The sequence below is a fragment of the Perna viridis genome, chromosome 3 (assembly GCF_037379345.1).
Source record: "Perna viridis isolate PV_CMFRI_1.1 ecotype Kerala chromosome 3, ASM3737934v1, whole genome shotgun sequence".
Taxonomy (NCBI): domain Eukaryota; kingdom Metazoa; phylum Mollusca; class Bivalvia; order Mytilida; family Mytilidae; genus Perna; species Perna viridis.
The window spans coordinates 37664056-37683772 of NC_142447.1; the positions used below are offsets into that span (position 1 = coordinate 37664056).

Genomic DNA, 19717 nt, shown 5'->3' on the forward strand with positions numbered 1-19717 from the left:
TTTTATTTTTTATTTTTCATAGTCATCGACTGTAGATACTTATTCTTCGTGCTGTAACTTAAGTTTTAGTGCGTGGGCCTGGGCGGAAATTCAAAAAAATGTTTTCAATAAAGGGTTAGTCTAAATTTCCGGTTTTAAGATTAATAGACCAATAGATTAAAAAAAAAGGATCTTTTACAACACTAAGTGTTAACTTATTTTCATGACAAGTTGAAATGAGGTTTTTGTTTAAGATTTTTATATAAAACATACCTTTATATAAACAAGAAATAAGTCTTCCGTAAATTATGAGAATAAAGCATTTTCTAATAAATAGGACACCCCCATTCTAATAAAGGATTAAACAGTGTTCGTGCATTGAACAAAGTAAGTTTCTGATTCTTAGCTTTAACATTTTGTGTTCATTTATAGCTTTCTGTGGATTATTGAACGGTTGGAATCTGAAATTTCTTAAATCATAATTTCACTGTAAAACCTGTTATGTGACAAACATGAAATTTGACAAAAAATGTAGAAATTGTTGGAGGTTGAAGTTGTATATTGTGTAATACGTAATCTTGTTACATGTAATCAGGACTCGACATCGGTCATATCAAGCAACGCCGTTCGGAATGTTAATTGTTGTGTGGATATTATTTTTTAAAACAAACTTCAGATTGTTAGCACATATTTTTGTTTTGTGAATACACAAAGTTTTGTATAGTTTTATATCCGCATTTCATGAGTGATATGCCTTTGGATATTTTATACTAAAAATAAGCTAAGATACTGGAAAATTTTCCTCATAGTTTCTTACTATTAAAGGTATAATAAAGTTAATTTTACAATGTTAAATTATCTATTCTCTTCTTACTTGTATGGATGAAAGTACATGAAACAAATAATACTGATACAAAAACCGAATTCTTTTAAAGATTAGTATAAAGTTGTACAACTCACACACAGTATAAATCCACATCGTTCAGGTGCACTTTATTTTATTACGTATTTCTTACTTCATCCATAGGATTTATATTAATTTCTGAAAATTGTTCTAGATTTTTGTGACTTAAAAATATGGTTGTAAACATATTGTTATTTACTGACTTCAATCTAAAATACTTTTAGTCTATAAATAGTACAAAATAAACGTTCTGAGTACCATAGGATCACTATTTCTATAAGACAGTTTATTCATCTTTATCTTCCTGGGAATGGTGGTGCCGGTGTAGCAGTTGGAATAGCTGAAAAAAAAATACACTGTCAAAAACCAAGCTCCACGCAGCAGAAGAAGTTCGTTTCCTTTCTTACTGACCGCTGCAGATAGGCCTTTCGAAATTCTCGGTGGTTATTCAAATCATACGACGTTTGACAATCGGATAACATCGCAAAAATTCATTCACCTTTTTCTGACTTTGCAAAATTCTTGCATTTTCTGAGAGGGCTGTCTGCAGCATCTAGAGTGAATTTCGAACGTAAGACGCTGTTCGGAGCTTGTGACGTATATTATCAGGATATGGGTTAACATGTATACTGTTTAATAAAATAACAGAACTATGTTTTAAATTGTTTGGTGTTACTAAAATTATTAAGTAAGACTGTCGTTCTGAACTTCTTATTTGCTCATGTTTGTGTATGTTTTATATTGAGTTGTATTGATTAAAAATGTTTATTCTTTGTGATGCCTGTTTTTTTTTTATATTTAAAACATCGGCACATTTAACTTTCGTATTTTCAATCTTCACTGGTTGTAATGAAATCTAGCTCGTGTCTTATACAGTTCAGTTTTGTGTTTTCTTTGATTAAACAACGGTATACTAATTCTTGTATATAGACTACAAGTCAGCCAGGAATCATTTTTAAATATATTAGGGACGTGTAATGTGCTATTGTATTTCGTCCGAACTAATGTAAACTTTTCTGTTTAAAATATATACCATTTACAATTAATATTTGGATATCGATTGTTTTTGTCCTGGTCATCGTTTTACGAGGCGCCGAATCTTTTTGTAATCATATCAAATTTGTGTACACAAAATTGAATGCTGCCATAACAAAATCATTTTTGTCGTACAAAACTATGTTACATAGACTTGTTTTATGATCACTTTATTTTGTAATCACGAAGTTGTCACAAAAGTCAATTCTGTGTCACAAAATTCAATTTTGTGAGACAAAATTGATTTGTGTCACAAAAATCAATTTCGTGAGACAAAAGTCTATTTTGTGTCACAAAAGTCAATTTTGTATGCAAATTAGTTCACAGAATCCTTTGGATATGCAAATGAATTATCTCTCATTACGATTTTTGTAAGAAGGCCTCTCATTGGATATAGTAACCGTGGGTCTCGCAGGTTTCCGATTACTTCAAGCAAGGGAATATCATATGGTTGATGCGCTATTTTGCAAAAGTAATACTTTATTATATATTACTTACTTTTGCAGAATAGCTCAGGGGCGGATTAAGGCTGGGGCGTGGCGGGCGTTCCCCCACCTAAAATTTGCAAAGCATGGGTTGTCAGGAGTAGATTTAGGCGGCTTTAGGTTGTAACTTTAATGTCTCGCTAATTTTACCCCTAAAGATATCTACATTGCACTCACTCCAGAAGAATATTTAAAAAAATTGACCTAAAAAAAATTTAACTGTGCGCCCCACCCCCCCCCAAATCTAAAATCCTGGATCCGCCCCTGTAGCTCATCACCTTGTTCTAAGTAATCGGAAACGTGCGTCTGCGAGACACGCGGTTACTATATCCAATGAGAAACCTTCTTACAAAATCGCGATGAAAGGTTTCATCTGCATATCCAAAGGATTCTGTAAACTAATTTGCAAACAAAATTGACTTTTGTGACACAAAATTGAAAATTTGTAGTATGTTATAAATTTTGTTAATCTGAACTCATTTTTGTTGAACAAAATTCACTTTTGTCTGTACAAAATTGAATTTTGAGTACAAAACCACAAGAGTCCCATTCGGCGCCCCGTACGTTTCACATCACTAGCATGGAATTTAAGTTATATTTTAGAGGTGTATAATCAGTATCAAAATTACACAGTATCCATTATTTTTTTCTTTCTGTACAGCTAACTAACTCGTATAGAGCAGAACCATTACAATTTGCAGTTCCTTATCCGAACCTGTCAATTATGGCCTCGTCCCGCCAAATCCGGTTATTACATGTGAATATTCTGAATAAAAATAATTTGATTTGAGCATCATGTACGTTGTTTAACCTTTACTTATAGTAAAAAAATGATACACAAAAAGATAATAGTTAAAGCTTACCCCCACCAGAACAATAACCACATCGTTTGTAGCAGTTGTCTTTAGCCCATGCTTTGTATTGGTCGTCTGTACATGTAGATATGTCGTATCTGTCACAATTGTCTATCTTATTTCGACAAGGTGGTGGAGAGGTTGGATCTCCTAAAATTTTATATGATGTGTATCAATACGTTCGAGTTTCTCCTGGACAATGTATTTGTCACTTTTTCAACAAATTATCAACATTGTGTGCCCATTTTCTTACCGATTTGTTTCTTTGTTCAATTGAATTGGAGTTTCTTCAATGTGTTGGGAAAGACAACAAGGTTAGAAAGCCAGGAATTTCAGTTTCACATATCGCTTTACGATGTTCTCTCCATTATATTAGCAATAATAAATTTCGAATATGGTTACCGTCCATTAATCTACCAGAACGAAACATTAAAGAGATTACTGACAAAGTTTTCTCCGCGTCAATTTTAGACCTTCGACAATAGCTGTCATCTATGACAAACAATGCGATTTTGATTGAAAATGTGAAATTTTCCTCTCATTAATATGCCAGCTTCCCCATTATGCGTATTGTGTTAAAATTTCTCACTTGTCAAGGTGTGCCAGAGCTAGTAGCCACTATTCTGACTTTTTTATGCACCGTCGTTGCCTGAGAGACAAATATTCAACAAAGGTCTCATATACGTCTAATACGCTGCATAACTAAGTTATATTCCCTGTATCGAGATGTTATTGAGATACAGATAACTTTGTTTGTGACAAACAAATGGACGATGGATTTTCATAAAATCATCAATTTATCTTTTTGTTTTGACTACTGATTTTACAAACTTAACCCGGTGGCAGCTTGGGGTTATGGACTAGCTGTATTTATGGTAGCGTAAGTAAATATAAGTAAGTAAATAACTATATCTATGCACGAATTCAAATAAAAACCAGTAAGTGTGTCAAAGAAGAGCGCTTACTGAATTAACTATATGATTTTTATTTAATAATGTTAGAGTCTATGTAATGGTCAACGTTTTCATCTCTGTATAAATGAATTATTAAATTTTCCTATAGAATAGTCTTTTTATAGTATTTTAGGGTAACGAAAGTCTAGCATTCAATAACTATTTTATGCTATTTTTTCTTCCTACATAAGTTATTCCTTGACGCTGTATACGTGATGAAATCGTTTAAAACTCACAGATTTTTTTTGTTTTTGTTTTTTTTTTGTATTGATTTCGACATTTATTTTTTTTAGAAAATGGCATACTTTTTTTATGTGCAAAATATAATGGTAGAAATGCAAAGATAATCTTTCAAACGTCCGTTCCAACAGTCTATTTCAATAAAATATGGTAACATGAATAACTGTTAGAATAATGATAAAAAAATCACATTAGCTTAAAGTTTAAGGATTCTTTACCTATGGCCAAATGTATTTATTTCTCACTTGATACTTGCAACTGAATGGCATGCACTATAAGACAAGATCAAACGATATGACTTTGTCAAGGAATGGCAAAGCAAATCACATTGTGGAGTTACCTTCCATGCACTAAAAGCAGCCGCGTGACCTTCAACAAAACTAAAAAGAACAAATTATTTCAAAATATAAAATATTCTGTGCTTATGTCACCTTTACAAATTTTACAGTAGCGTCTACAGTTATCTTTCGCCCATTTACGGTATTCTCCGGAACAGGAAGCGTTTCCGTATGATTCACAGTTGTCTAGTTTATCGACACATACTGAAAAATAAGATGTGTACATGTACTATATAATGCAATATCTGAAAAAAATTCCATCTACACAACGTAATAAAAACGTATGTTCATATATCAATGAATTTTGGAAAGGGCAATGAAATAAATAAATGAAATACCGGTACAATGCCATGATTCTATACGATTAAATTTTTCCAACTATCGCGTATGTGACTTGAATAATGGCTTTATTTACTTAGTAGAACGAGCATACTGTCTTTAAGCTTCTCAGACAGAGCTGTAATCATCACTGCAGAAGTGTTATGGTTGCAATCAAAATTTGATTAACTGATATGAAGTTTCTACCTCACAGACCATACAAACTGTTTTCAGTTTAATTTCACATCTTTCCAGTTAAAAAACAACTAAACTTAGACGCTTAATTGATCTTACTCACTTGCTATGTGAAATGTACCGTTTGACTTAACCTTCAGGTTTACCCGATGTCCCTCTGTCATTTTGTGAGTGTTTATTTTGCAAATGTGTACTATTTTTTATCATTATCTTCGGTTTATTTTTTATAACATTAATTATGTTGTCTTCTTTGTTTGTGTAGATCGTGTCTGTTTCCTGTTTTTGCATTTACGCTATGTTTTTGGAGTTTGATGTCCGTGAGTTGCCCCTATGTTTTGATGGATCGGTATTTGGCAGATAGCAAGGAACTCTATGTGATTGCTATTTCTATTTATTTAGATCATTCTCTTTTTACAGGGGCTTATATTCTTTTTACATAAATTGTGCACGTCGGTGTTAGTTTTGTATAAAAGATTCCTTAGATTTGTCAAACACATTCATGTCGGAAAACAGATATAGAACTGAAATAGGCAATTTATAAAAAGGTGAAATTATAATAGTCGTAACGCACGCTATTGCATCATATGCGGTAACGTCGGAATTCGACGTTTGGCAACACTTTTCGTTTCTTGCCTGCTTGCCTATTGAAACACGTGTACAGTATAGCGAAATATTTAATAATTATTTGATTGGTAGCAATTAAAACATCTTAAGCATTTCTTAGAAAATCGAAAATATTAATTAATTTGATTATCAGTACTACCAGTATATTAAATTTGCATATGCATGTGCATCGCAGCGAGGAATGCAACCGCAACATATATGCACACACTGTCTGTCTAGGGAGGGAACATTGCAACTTTCTCCTAAGATAAGTTAAAATATGCATTTTGATATACATGTATAATTTCATGTTACATGTACCAATAGCGGAATTTGGGCCTTTCACAACTTAGTATTTCGACTGAAAAAGCTTTCTATATATCAGAAAATCTGGCTTTCATCAACACCCATTAGATAGACGCTCATTGGTGAAGATTTTCATTTCATATGCTCATTTGCGCTTCCCGAAATAAAAAAAATGTTTATGACTCCCTTTTCTACTTTCATTGTATCATTAGCATTCTGTTTTTCTATACTTTTTTTAAAAGTTTTGTCAACTCTATGTTGCGTTTCAGTCATTCCACTTGTGTCTAAACTAAGAATTTATTCAATTTATTTTTGGTTTATTTACATTCTTTCGTTTATTTTAAAGAAAACAAAATAAAGATACTTATAGTCTTTTTGTATACCATCGATTTATTGTCTCTTTCAGTTACATGTTCTATACTTGTAATTGCAGAGACGACTATTAGTGTCTGGTTGTTGTTATGTAAAGCGGAAAATATTTCCGTTTTATTTTTCCATTTCCCGATCGACGGAAACGTCCAAAAAGTGAAAATTTAGAAACGTTTCCTTAAAAAGACTGAAAACACTTTATAGAAATGTTTTTAAAACGTAAAAATGTATGGTTGCAGAAAAGTTATAATAACGTTTTCAATAACCATTCACTATGATGTTATAACATTTCCTTAAAAAAAAAGCTGAAAACATATTTTAGAAATGTTTTTAAAACGTAAAAATATGTGGTTGCAGAAATACTATCATGACGTTTTCAACAACCACTTACTTAAATATTACTATAATGTTTTTCAATAATATTTTTTCAAAACAATCTTAATTATGAATATTTTTATACAAAAATCGCATACACATACAACAGGTTTAACATGAGATAAGAACTTTGCAGAGTTCTCTATATTTTAAAGATGTAGCAACAAACTAAATGAAATTTCAAAGATAGGTTTTGTCAGTTCACTTATTCATCTTCGGGCATCTCCAGCAGCGTCCATTCCCTTTTTTTTGGTTTCCTAAAAAAAGATGTACAGGATTAATGGTATAGTTACGATATGCATATCTGCAGTAGTTAGAATTTAAATACTGAAGGAAAAAAATCATACATACTATCAATTACATATTACTTGATTTTTTTTTGCATCAGGTGTATGTGGCAATCATGGAAATACTATTGTCTGATAGATTAAAACATGCTGTTTTGTATCAAGATTTTATTTGCCCTTTGAAAAACCATGAATTGAGTTTTTAATCTGAAATTGTGGTGAGCAGAGATATGTACACCTTTAAAACGTATGTCCTCTTCAAACAGGAAGTGGATATTCATGAAATCGAACTTCACACATGTGTTCTGTAATTAAAACTTTATTGAAGCTCAGCAAAAAGAGAGGTGGATCCAAGAGGGGCCCAGAGTCCACCTCATATTTGAAAAAAAAGAATTTGATTTTATTGAAAATTAATGATACTACCAATAGTGAGCCCCTCAAAGCCATATTTCCCCACCTGTCGGAGGTGCTGGATCTGCTACTGATTTGTGTAAAACAGTTATTGCATACTGTGGTCAAATGAATGAACAGACATATGAAAAGATAACAATTTAAATGCCTTGATCACTTGTCATGGTCCAATCAGATTCTCATCACTTTATAAAACTTACCTTGAAAAAAAATTAATCATCTTGGTTTATTGGAAACATTAAATCATTCGGTATGAGCTTCTTTGTAATCCTTATTCCCTGAAAAAGAGAACGATCATGTGTATTTCAACACAATTTTACAAACATGAATATGCAAAAAATAATAATATACAAAACTAACAGAACATATTAAAAGTTATGAACGCAATTTTGACAATATGTGTAATGTAAATGTTTCAATTTCTGTCGATTTGGCTTTCCATACATGCAGGACTTGAAGTAATGTTATGAATTCTAAAAATAACTTGCAAAGTTTCAAAATAAATGTCCTGGTCAGATTCAATACAAACAGTACTCCTAAGTACTCATACACATAATCACAATATTCATACAACTATAATGCAAAACTGTTGGAAAATACACACTTCAAAATGATTGTAAACTGTTGACAACAAACGTCTATATTCATTAAGAAGATAGTTGTCCTCTTTGACGCATACCTTAAAAGTAACAAGTTTGATCAGGAATTAACGTAAAGTTTGAGTGTACACATTGGCAAAACTAGTGACCGGGTTAATATCTATGACGTCCTTTATAACATTCAAAATACATATATTTACACTAAGTTAGGCAATATAAACATATCAATTAATTTACTAATACACTTATCTATCATAAGTAAATAATCAAAAGATAAAAACGTACTCCGTGTTGGGTCAACACCTTATTGTTTGATATAAATTTTGACATGTTAACTTTGTCATCTTGTACCGGACATGCAATTGAATCAAAAAGTCAAGTCCGGGGTAGACAAACGAGGAAAGCAAAACTATGACCCGTTGAATAAATCAGTTGTCATGGTGCAGATGGATACACCGATCAAAGCAGGAAACGGAGAAACACGTAAATTTTCCGGAGCAGTACAAATTTTCGGGGCATTACAAAAAAAAAAAAAAAAAAAAAAATCAGAAGTTACTTGAGTGTTTGGCTTCACAGCGTGATGTTGTCTAGTGACTAGGATATTGTAAAATGACTAATTGACCAGCTATGTTTATAAAACAAGGTTACACAGACAAGTATTAATTCAAAGTATTTTGGCATACATTATTAACTATCTAATTACAAAGAATTGTACTTACATATTGTTGGACAGATCCAGTTCTTTAAATCGTCTTCAAAATAGTTGCTCCTTGCATACGCGTTTAAGATAATACGCACACTGATAAAGATTTGCTCTCACCTATTTCAATAGCAGCATGTGGCACACAATTTACAATATTATCTTATTTCTATGGAGATGCTATCATCTATATATCATCGATGTTGGTTAATTGAAAGACAAAGAACAGTAAACTGGGATGAATTAATTGTAAATCAAATATGCATGACAAATTAAGAAGACTAGTATTACACGTACATGTATATTGCATGTGTTTAATATTCTTGTTCGGTCATTTTCTATAATTTTTAAATAATGATGTAATTATATATAGCCTCTATTGTCTTATAGTGCTAGATTATCAGAGTTTCAATTTCATGGCCTATTTATTTTTCATTCTATATTTGATATTTTTTAGAATTTTGTAATGTAAAATAGTTTAGAAACATTTTCTAAATTCGTTTTAAAACGTTTTTTTTTTAAATAATATATTAAAATTTTTGTCTTACATTTCTACAACTATTTATTGAACATTTCAAAAAACCTTATTAAAACCATATCTGGAAATGTTTTTAACCTGTTTCATAGGAATGTAATCAAAACATTATCAGAAAATATTTTCGTAACATATAAGACAATTTTTATAACATATCCAAAAACATTACAGGGAATGTAATTTAAACATTTTAAAGAGTAATCAAGGGAACAAAGGTTATAGCGGTAATCAAAAGAATGTAATCCAGGGACAAAGATCAGACATGGAAAACAGACATACATAACAAAGAACAAAAAAGTAATTAAAATCATACATACAAAGTAACAAAAGCAAATAAGCAACTCGGACTCCACTAATAACTGGGAGCATGGACCAGGTGCACCGGTAGGGTAACCGTCCTCTGCTTTTCTAGAAACGCCCGCTGAGTTGCTCATAAAAAGTCAAGTCCGGGGTAGACAAACGAGGAAAGGAAAACTATGACCCGTTGAATAAATCAGTTTTCATGGTGCAGATGGATACACCATAACGATGCAAAAACATTTCAGTAAACAGTTCTGAAAACCTTTTTCAAACTTAAACGGTAAAATGTTTCAAAAAAAAGTTATCAAAACATTTTGAAAAAAAAATCAAAATGTTTTGAAAACGATTTTAAAATATTCTGCTGAAAATGTTTTAGCATACTACCAATTAACTCTAAATAAAATATTTCGACAAAGGTTCGTGCTACCTGGGACGTTGTTTTGTTCGAATTTATCCATTTTAGCCGGTTTAAATAATAAAAAAATGAAATATGTGTACTCCTAAGTGAATGTAAACTTACAAAGTATCATTATTTCATAGAAGAAATTGCCAATTGATTGTAGAATTGCGTTGGAGCATGGCATTTTCTCAACGAACCCGGAAAATATTGACATCTGACATTTCTTGAGGCATTTTTAAACAGACGTAACATTTTTGTTTGTACTGAAACTTTTATCAAATGCCGACGTAGCATTGCTGAAAGTATGTACATAGGAAATATCAATCGGAAAAGAATATTCTGTAAATTAGTTCTTACTTTAATAACAGAGTATGATCATTGAACACTTTTAGAAATCTGACCATTTACCAACACTTTCATTTTTTCATTGAATACAATGTATTTTTTTTGCCTAAAATTAACTCAATTTCGATAATTATCTCAAAAAGCATATGAAGTTAATCGTACCCTCTGCGGTAGCGCAATACACTATTTTAGCTTTTTGGATCTACAGTTCGTTACACCTGACATGCGGAATTTTAACGTTTTTATGGGTTTATGACAACTTTATTTAATTATAAAGAATTAGAAGGAAATTATAAAGAATTAGAAGGACCATTCGTGACAAATATTCAGAACTAATAATTTGTCCTGATTCCAACAGTATACAGGTTTCCCATATTCACAGTTTTGACTTTTTAAATAGTCATTTATATTTAAGATAGATGTATTTTTTCAACATAGCCACAATAGCATGTGTAACGTCAATAATCATAATAATAATACTAACAGATAACAAAATTGTGAAAACAAAGGTTCTTACATTCTGGCGGAATGGTGGTTGTCACAAGGTGATTACGCTGTTCAGCTGTAAATATATATATATATTTTAACTTGATCAGAATCCTGTCATTTGATTGGTTTGTTGACAAAAATCAACATTGTTTCAATTGTATAAACTAACTTACTATTTAGGCCACGCCCATCTTTTAGGGAACTACTTTTTGTTTGTCAACATCCGGAACAACGTTTTCAGTCACATTGTACCGTTGAAACGTTTTTGTGACAATAAATTATTAACTAACTTTATGTCCGCCGGGTTTAAGTCAAATTCCTGCTTTAATAACTGTGTCTTCAATTTTGGAAAATAACTGAACATTTCCCAGTGATGAAATGACAGCGTCTTGCCGCTGATTTTAAAATGGCGGCCAATTTGTTTACTAGAATTACTACACGGCGGGAAAATTAAAGTTGTTGTTTACTCAGTGTTAATAAAAGTGATGGATATATCATTTTTTTTTATTTTTAATTAAAATATGATGAATGTATTCAATTTCTGATTAGTTTATACGCTATAACCTAATTTGGGTCCGTTTACGCTGAAACATAATCCGCTTCGCGGTTTATTCAGCGTAAACGGACCCAAATTAGGTTATAGCCTATAAGCTAATCAGAAATTGAATACATTCATTAAATATATAATTAAGAAAATAGGTCGGAAAAGCTTATTTTCAATTGACGACTCCTTTTCTATCAGAGCTGGACTAAACTGATAAACCTCAAATTGTTTGCATTTTTAATAGTGGTTATTACTATTTCAAGTATCCAGCGTGTTGTAATAAAGTTGCTTATTGTTTTGTTAGGTAATTTAAAACTGCCATTTCAGCGAACACATATTTTATATTTACCATTCGTCAAAACACACACAAAAAAATTAATAAACTGATAGCAATTTATCATAAACGATTTTATAATACAGTTCAATTAAGATGAAGTTAAATCTTACAAACCGGTGCAAAGCTGTTCCCGACAATAAAATCTACAATTTTCTCGTGACCAAGCTGCATATAGTTTATCTGTACATACAGAGGCAGGATATAAATCACAGTCACTCTTTTGGTCTACACACGGTGGGACTGTTACTGTTAAAAAGTTCGTACACTCATTTTTATGAATATAAAAGCAACAATACTGTGAATAAATCTTACCACTAATTTGAGGAGCGTCATTGTTTGAAAATATAAATGTACAAAACATGAGTACTTACACACATACGATTTTATGTACCATTTACTAATGTTTAAAATATCTTATGTATCTTAATAAAAAAAACTAGTCTGAATTTGAAGTATCTTATGAGAGATTATATATATAACATTGGATAGCATATCTTTCTTTTTGTATATGCGAATACATCAATCATATTTTGTTTTGATAATATAAGGATAATCAAAGCGTTTTCACCACTTTAATTTGTATCTAGTAACACTAAAAGATAAGTACTATTAATCAAATCTTTTTCATACCATGACCACAAAATCCGCACGTCAAACGACAGTAGTCCTTGGCCCATGCGTCATACGGAGGCTTGCAGGATTCTTTTCCAAAAGCGAAACAATTTTCCAATCTGTCCTTACATACTGAAGAAGAGTCGTTTTTAACTACAGCGTTCAAGTATCTATATATAACCAAGAATTTTTTAAAGCCAAATCAAATTATCTGTTATACAATTAAATAAGTACATGTACTTATAGAAGCAATCAGATTAAACTTGTGCATGGATCACTTGTTGCATTAATCGTTAAGTGTTCATTAACATTATTGGAGAAGCCAATTTAAAAATTAGTGGTGTAGAAAAAAAGTTTTAGCTTCAGATCCATCTTTGACAACTAAGTAGACTGATAAAAAAATATTACGTATATTTTTTTGAATGTCTGAAATCTTATTTTGGCTTTTTTATATATGTGAACTAAATTGGTCAGTTTTAATGCCAAAACTAAAAAAAAATCTCATCAGCTATAAACATTTATAACAAACACACACACAAAAAGAATTCTTCCTTACCTTTAGATGCCTGAGTTGGCGGTATTGCTTGAAATCCCTGGCTATTAATCTTTTCTAAACCGAGAAACAAGCACAAAACTTGAATTTTCATCCACATTTTGATTTTTTTTAAAATAAAAGTAATAAAACTGTTCAAGGAAAACAACTGCAGAAGAAATTCAAAAGGTAAAATTTAAAATATTATCATAGCACCTGTATTTTAATGATAAAATCTCAGAACTTAAAGACCAATAAATGACCCCAAATTGTCCTAAATAACCATAGATAGAATGATAAGATTAGTCGAACTAATGCATGTGACGCCTACACAAATGCTTCGATGACATAAACTCATGTATCGTACATTTGTTTATCTGAAACTGTGACATTATGTTGTTTTAATTGAGTTCAAAAGCACATCAAGTTGATCCAGGAGTCGCACGGTGAGCAAAGGAAGAAACACAAATTTCAATCTTAGACCTAGATTGTAATCATTTAAGACGGAATATACTGAGTATTTATAACATATAATTTTAATCTTCACACTACGAATGCAAGTCTAGTGCATTTTAATGCGACATAGAATTTCGCTTATATTATTTCAGTCAACGCCCCACTGATTCTGATCCTGATTCTTTTATTTACACTCAGACCCATGTTATGTCTTACATGAGGACATAATATGTACATGATACAAAAATGACAAAACAGACAGGCATAAACATTTACATGAAATAAGATAACAAAACATACAAACAGATATATCCATGAATACATTAAATAAAGAAAAACAGGTCAAATAAAGATAATATACCAATTTTTGGAATAGAGTGATACTAGAGAAGACAAGAAAGTATCAATATATGAAACCAAATCAGTAAATCAGAAAAGCATGTATTTCAAATGAGCGAACAGAGGTTTTTAATGAACACAGCAATGTTACTCAAAAGTTGTTTATGGCAGTAGCTAAACATATACTTCACATTATTAGTTGAAGGTTTTTTTATGTAATATGAAGGAATAAATTTATTTCTAAATTCAACAACTTTAGCATTTTTGCATAAGAATAAATAATGAAATTCATTCCCCACTGTATTTTCAGTACATAACACACATAACCTTTCTTCTTTCGGAATATTATGCCATCTTCCTTTTTCTATTGGGATATTGATATTGCAACATCGGAATTTTAAAATCAAATGCTTTGCTTGTCCCGAAAGCTTTAGTAGATAATTTTCTATGCAGAAATTTGTTTTGAATATACTATAAAAAGAACCTCTGGACGATTCCGCTAAACTTTGAAACCATTTTTTAATAAATTGATCCCTCAACGTTTGTTTAATAATTGGCTTATATAATGAAATATCTATATACTGCTGTTTTATGAAAACGTAACTTAGGCCACAGTCGTCAAAAATTGATTTTACGTAAGCTATCCATTTCGAATAGCACGTACCATTTTGATGTACATTTAGCAACAGTTTAAACATAATGCTACTCAGTTTATTTTCATTTTTCATCATTCTACTATAAAAAGAAACCATTCTTAATTTAATATTTATATCTAACGGAAATCGCCCAAGTTCACCATATACCATAAAATTAGGCGTACATTTTCTATTTTTTTTATATAAGGCGAACAGAGCTTGTAGTGCTTGTTCAATGAGTGTATCTTTAACATCATTAAAAGAACCATTATATTTTATAAGCAATCCCAGATAGTTGTAGTGATCAACAATTTCTAGGATAGTATAATTTAACTTAAAAACATAATCTTTTTTAGATCTCTCTTACCAAATATCATTACTTTAGTTTTACTAGTATTTACCGAAAGTTTCCACGTTTCACAGTACATTTCAAATATATTCAACGCCTTCTGTAGATTTTTTTTAGATTCTGCCAAGATTACAGTATCATCTGCATATAATAAGACAAAAATTTCCAGATATGTTTGTAGTATGTCTTGACATCTATGTCGTATCATTTGTAGAGGCTCACTATTTAAATCTTTGAAAAAGATTTCTAAATCATTTAGGAATATAGAAAAGAAAAAGGGAGACAAAGTCTCACCTTGTCGAACTCCTACTAAACAAGGGGAAAAATTAGATTTTTCATTTTTATATTGGACACAGGATTTTATGTTATTATACATATTGTAGATAATTTTGAAACATTTTCCCTTAATATTACTACTCTCGAGTTTCTGCCATAGTCCTGTCCTCCAGACAGTGTCGAACGCCTTTTTAAAGTCAATAAATGTACTGTATATTTTTTTTCCCAGAGGACAAATATAAGGATATCAGAGAATGAAGCACGAATATATTATCAGTTGTTGAATGTCCTTTCCTAAATCCCGCCTGATTTTTAGAGATCAAGTCAAACTAGCATGAGAAGTCGTTCAGTCTATCGTTAAAAATTGAAGTAAATAATTTACCTAAGGAACTTATAAGTGTGATTGCCCTAAAATTATCTGGGTTGAATTTGTCGCCTTTATTTTTATAAATTGGTTTTTTAATTCCGATTAGCCAGTTTTCGGGTATAATTGAAGAGTCAAAGACCACATTAAACAGTTTACAAAATAAAGGTATATACTCTGGTGGTATACTTTTTATGTATTCATTGATAACACCATCTACCCCGGTGCTTTATCATTTTTTAATTTGGAAACTGCCCTTTTTACCTCATCTTCAGTTACTGGCCCATTAATAATGTCATCAACACGAGGGTTATTTGTGACAAAGAGTTGAAGATCAACATCATCGATTTCATAATTATTAGGTTCATCATTTATATTATCTGCATTTAGATTTTTAAAGTATTCATGAAAAGTTTCTATCGGTATGTCGGGCTCTCGTCTTTAGACAATTTATTGAGTCTATCTATTCAAAATGTTCCAATATTTCTTCGAGTCAGATTTGGAGTGTTTACGTAACTCTTGAATACATTTTTCTTGGTAATTTTTATAACTACAGGTCATTTGTTTTTTATGCTCACGAGACGCACAGTTTAGTAAGTTTTTATTCTCGATTGATCTATTTGAATTATATTCCTTTTTAAATTTATGAAAAGTATCGCGTTTTTTCTTACAATCGGGGTCGAACCACGGTTTGCTATCCGTATTTTTACCCTTTCTTTCCCTCTTGTTAAAAGTACCCATGACCTCAGACGCTGTATTTGTTAAGGCATAAACAAGATCATTCGTAATATTGTTTACTTGTTCACACGTGACATTATCCGTTACAATTAGGTCATGGAGTCTAGTGTCAATTGCCCTAAGGTGTGCTGAAATCTCTTGCTGAAACTGATTTATTAACTGAGACATTTAACAAAGGATTTATAATTAGACTTATTATTATTATTTGGATTTATTTGCTCACCATGTTGAAATGAAAAAGAAAAAAGAACTCTGTTATGGACATCAGAGAACATCGGATCAAATTCCAAAAGAGAGAATGTATTTACATAATTAAACAAATCAGAGTATAACAATAAATAGTCAATAAGACATATCTTTACACGTAGTTTTTCCAATTAGCTTGTCTAATCCAATTCTGCCATTGGCGATATATAGGGAACACCTTTTACACATGTCAATAATTTTTTACCATAGTTGTTGGGTCTACCTGTATCTTAGGAGCTTCTATCCAAAGATATTCATATTTTATTATGAAGTAAAACCTGATAGGAGTACATTTTCTTTAGTGCGTCATCATCTAATTCGTTCAAAAAACCTAAATTGTCGAACAAATCAACATCAGTTATGACATAATCAGGCATAGTGTCAGTGCGACCATTGAAGTCGCCAAACAGGGAAACATAATTTGCGTTTTTTTATGACAATGATATAAGTTCTGATTCGATTTCATCAAACGCATTTTCAGATGCATATTTTGAGTTTTCTGGTGGAATATAAATCGAACCCATAAGAACTTTTTCATTTAGAACTGTAAATTTTGAATGAATCTCAAACCACTGAACAAATTCGGATTCGGATTTTAAAAAGGTAATGTACTCTGACAACGACTTTTTGTAAATAATTACTATACCGAGCTGTTAACCTATGTCTGTCCAGGAATGTGGGGGTCACCATGGGATTCGGGTATATAGCGCTGTTGGTTTACAATCAGTTGATCATACACAATTTTTGCATTTTGACCACGTCTGTGAAATTCTTTAAGTTTTGGGACAAGGGCTCTTCGTTTTTCACTTATCTCTTGAGGATACTGTTGGTAGACAGAGTGTTGTGGGTTAAGTTTCAGTTTTAAGGAAGCTTCGCGTAGAACTCACTGGTGATCAGAATAGTTTATGAATCGCGCAATGATAATACGGGGTTTACCATCATTACGTGGTTTCAGTCTGTGCACATTCTAAAACTGTATATCATTCGCATTTTCAATTTCTAGTTCTTTATCAATAAATGTTTTCACAATATGTTCAGTTTGTTCTCTGGATTCATCGTCTGCCTCATTCAACCCAGTGAATATCAAGTTATATTTCATCGAGTGTGTTTGGAATTGTAGGAATTGTTCATGTATTTCATTTTTTTCGACTTCTAGTTTCCTGTTTTAACCCTCTAAGTATCGCATTCTATCTTCAATTTCATGATGATGTCGCTCTTCGTTCTGAATTGTTTTGGCCTGTTGTTCCTGAATGTTTTTAATGTCATTAATTTCTGTTTTCATTTGTGTAAAATTTTCCTCTACGGTTATCAGTTTTTTATTAATTTCTTCTAGAATGTCGAGTTTTTGTAATTTCTGTTGAATAAAATTGTTTGTATTGTTAAGACTTTCTAATTTACCATCCATAGTATTCATATTGGCAATAATACTCTGAAGTGTCATATACAGGTTGATAGGCTGGGAAGGCGACAATCTCTGGGATGCAGGAGGTATCTGTTTTGTATCAGTTTGGCTAGGGGATGCATGGACTGGTATGCTTTGAAGTGGGTACATTGGTTGAGATGAAGAGGGTTGTAATGGAGTTGGAAAAGTTGGCTGAGGTTGCGGCGGCGGAAACGTTTGTTGTATATATGAAACATCTTGTAATACATGTTGTGGGCTCAAAGTACCATATATCGATTCATTTGCTTGGGCTATTACTTGAGAGGTGTTAGTGTTTTGTAAGTGTGTTCCTGTGGAGGCCATTTTCTCCGGTGGGGTCAAACATGTTTGATCTGAACTATTATTCCTTTTTCCTCTCTTTGACTTATTTTTACGCATTATTTATACATCATCACTAATGTCACTGAGTCTTCCAAGATCACTTTAGAACAGAAATAGTCTCTTAAATGCAATCGAATCCTAATAATTTCTCATATATGACCGGACGTTGTTTACATTCCTGCCTGCCTATTCCGCCATTTTCTTATCTCCCACTAGCATTTTGAAGACGTCTGATGGTACCAGTATCGTATTGCATATCCCTGAGCGGGTGTACGTCAAAACATGGATGCCATAAAAATATAGTGCATTTTCTTTTTGCCTCTCTACAAACTAATGTTTTGTCAAAAGACATGAACAATGACTTAAAAAATAGAGCAAACATCACACTGTAAGATGAAGAACTTTTTTAAAAGAAAATCTAACATAATATCATAAAAATGTTCCACTGAAAAGGTTGGTTTGGTGAGTGCAAAACGAAAGTGAAAGTAGGGAAAATGGCTATTTATAGTTCAAGACTACTTTTCTGTCCAATCTTCGTGGACTCACCCTATTTTCTTTGCGGGAAATTATTTTTTCACATGTCCTTAGAAGTGCTACATAAGTGAAAGTTTTATTGAATCAATTTACATATTTTTTAAAAAATCCTAAAAATATGCACTTCACTATAGAAGTCTATGGGAAAATTAATACGATACTGAGACCTGATGCAAAATATTCAGTTCTACATTTTACCGATTGTCTGCCGAAGTTGAAATCTTATATTTAGATTATTTTCGAATCCGTGCAGACATCTTCGTCACTTCCTGAAAAACGCTAATCTTAATTGTACAAATCGAAAGTCATTGTTCTAAAAGTGCTTAGTTTCTAATCACGGAGTTTTACAAAGGAATAGTAATTAAACGTTTTCGATCAAAAACGTCCTATGTTTTCTATGTACAGATTATTGTCTAAATATAAACTTAAAGGAGGTGTATAAGTTGTCTCTTAAAGTTCAATTTAGATAGATCACGTGACAGTGAGATTATGCAGAGATACTATATCATAAATGTAACCGGACCTGAAGTTGAAGCACAGAGATGGTTCTTCTATTTTTGTTTACTGTAGTAAGCTTTGTTTAAACCTAGCTTCATAGGGATATAGAAACCGATCTGCCTAGAGGGGCGCACAGTTTCTTCTCGTAGGTATTCTAATTGTCTGTCCTCAAAAAGGATTAAAAAAATAGTAAGAAAATTTAACAACATTAATATCTGAGTAGTTCTTGTACTTAAATTGTCTAGGATCTACATCCGATTCAAGAATGCGACTATATTTACATAGGTTTGTGTTCTTAATAAGGTAGAATGGTTACTATGGAAATTTCAGTTATACACAATATGTTACATTTTTACAATTTTAATGCAGAGCTTCGCGTTATTAGTTTTCATTTCTTTATTCAAACGTATTCAGGAGCTTAAGGAGGAGACCAAGAGTAAGGGACACAACTCTTAAAAATCACCGGAACGTTTGT

At 31.7% G+C, this 19717-nt stretch overlaps 1 protein-coding gene across 1 annotated transcript; it reads right to left on the bottom strand.

Moving 5' to 3' along the window:
• Positions 1–960: 960 nt before the first annotated feature.
• LOC148622135 (uncharacterized) lies at positions 961–13297 on the bottom strand. Its single transcript, XM_088571738.1, has 7 exons — positions 13070–13297; positions 12532–12645; positions 12016–12147; positions 11049–11093; positions 4882–4992; positions 3267–3407; positions 961–1223 (listed from the first exon to the last, which is right to left on the bottom strand). The coding sequence occupies exons 1-7, from the start codon at positions 13164–13166 to the stop codon at positions 1180–1182; spliced, it is 684 nt and encodes a 227-aa protein (XP_088427864.1). The 5' UTR covers positions 13167–13297; the 3' UTR covers positions 961–1179.
• Positions 13298–19717: the final 6420 nt, after the last annotated feature.

Excerpts from the sequence above, each read along its gene's own strand:
- LOC148622135 (XM_088571738.1), bottom strand. The coding sequence starts at position 13,166 with ATGTGGATGAAAATTCAAGTTTTGTGCTTGTTTCTCGGTTTAGAAAAG. Across the intron at positions 12,646-13,069 it reads GCCAACTCAGGCATCTAAAG|TATGTAAGGACAGATTGGAA; the intron begins GTAAGGAAGAAT and ends ACTCTTCTTCAG. Across the intron at positions 4,993-11,048 it reads AACCACCATTCCGCCAGAAT|TATGTGTCGATAAACTAGAC; the intron begins GTAAGAACCTTT and ends CTTATTTTTCAG.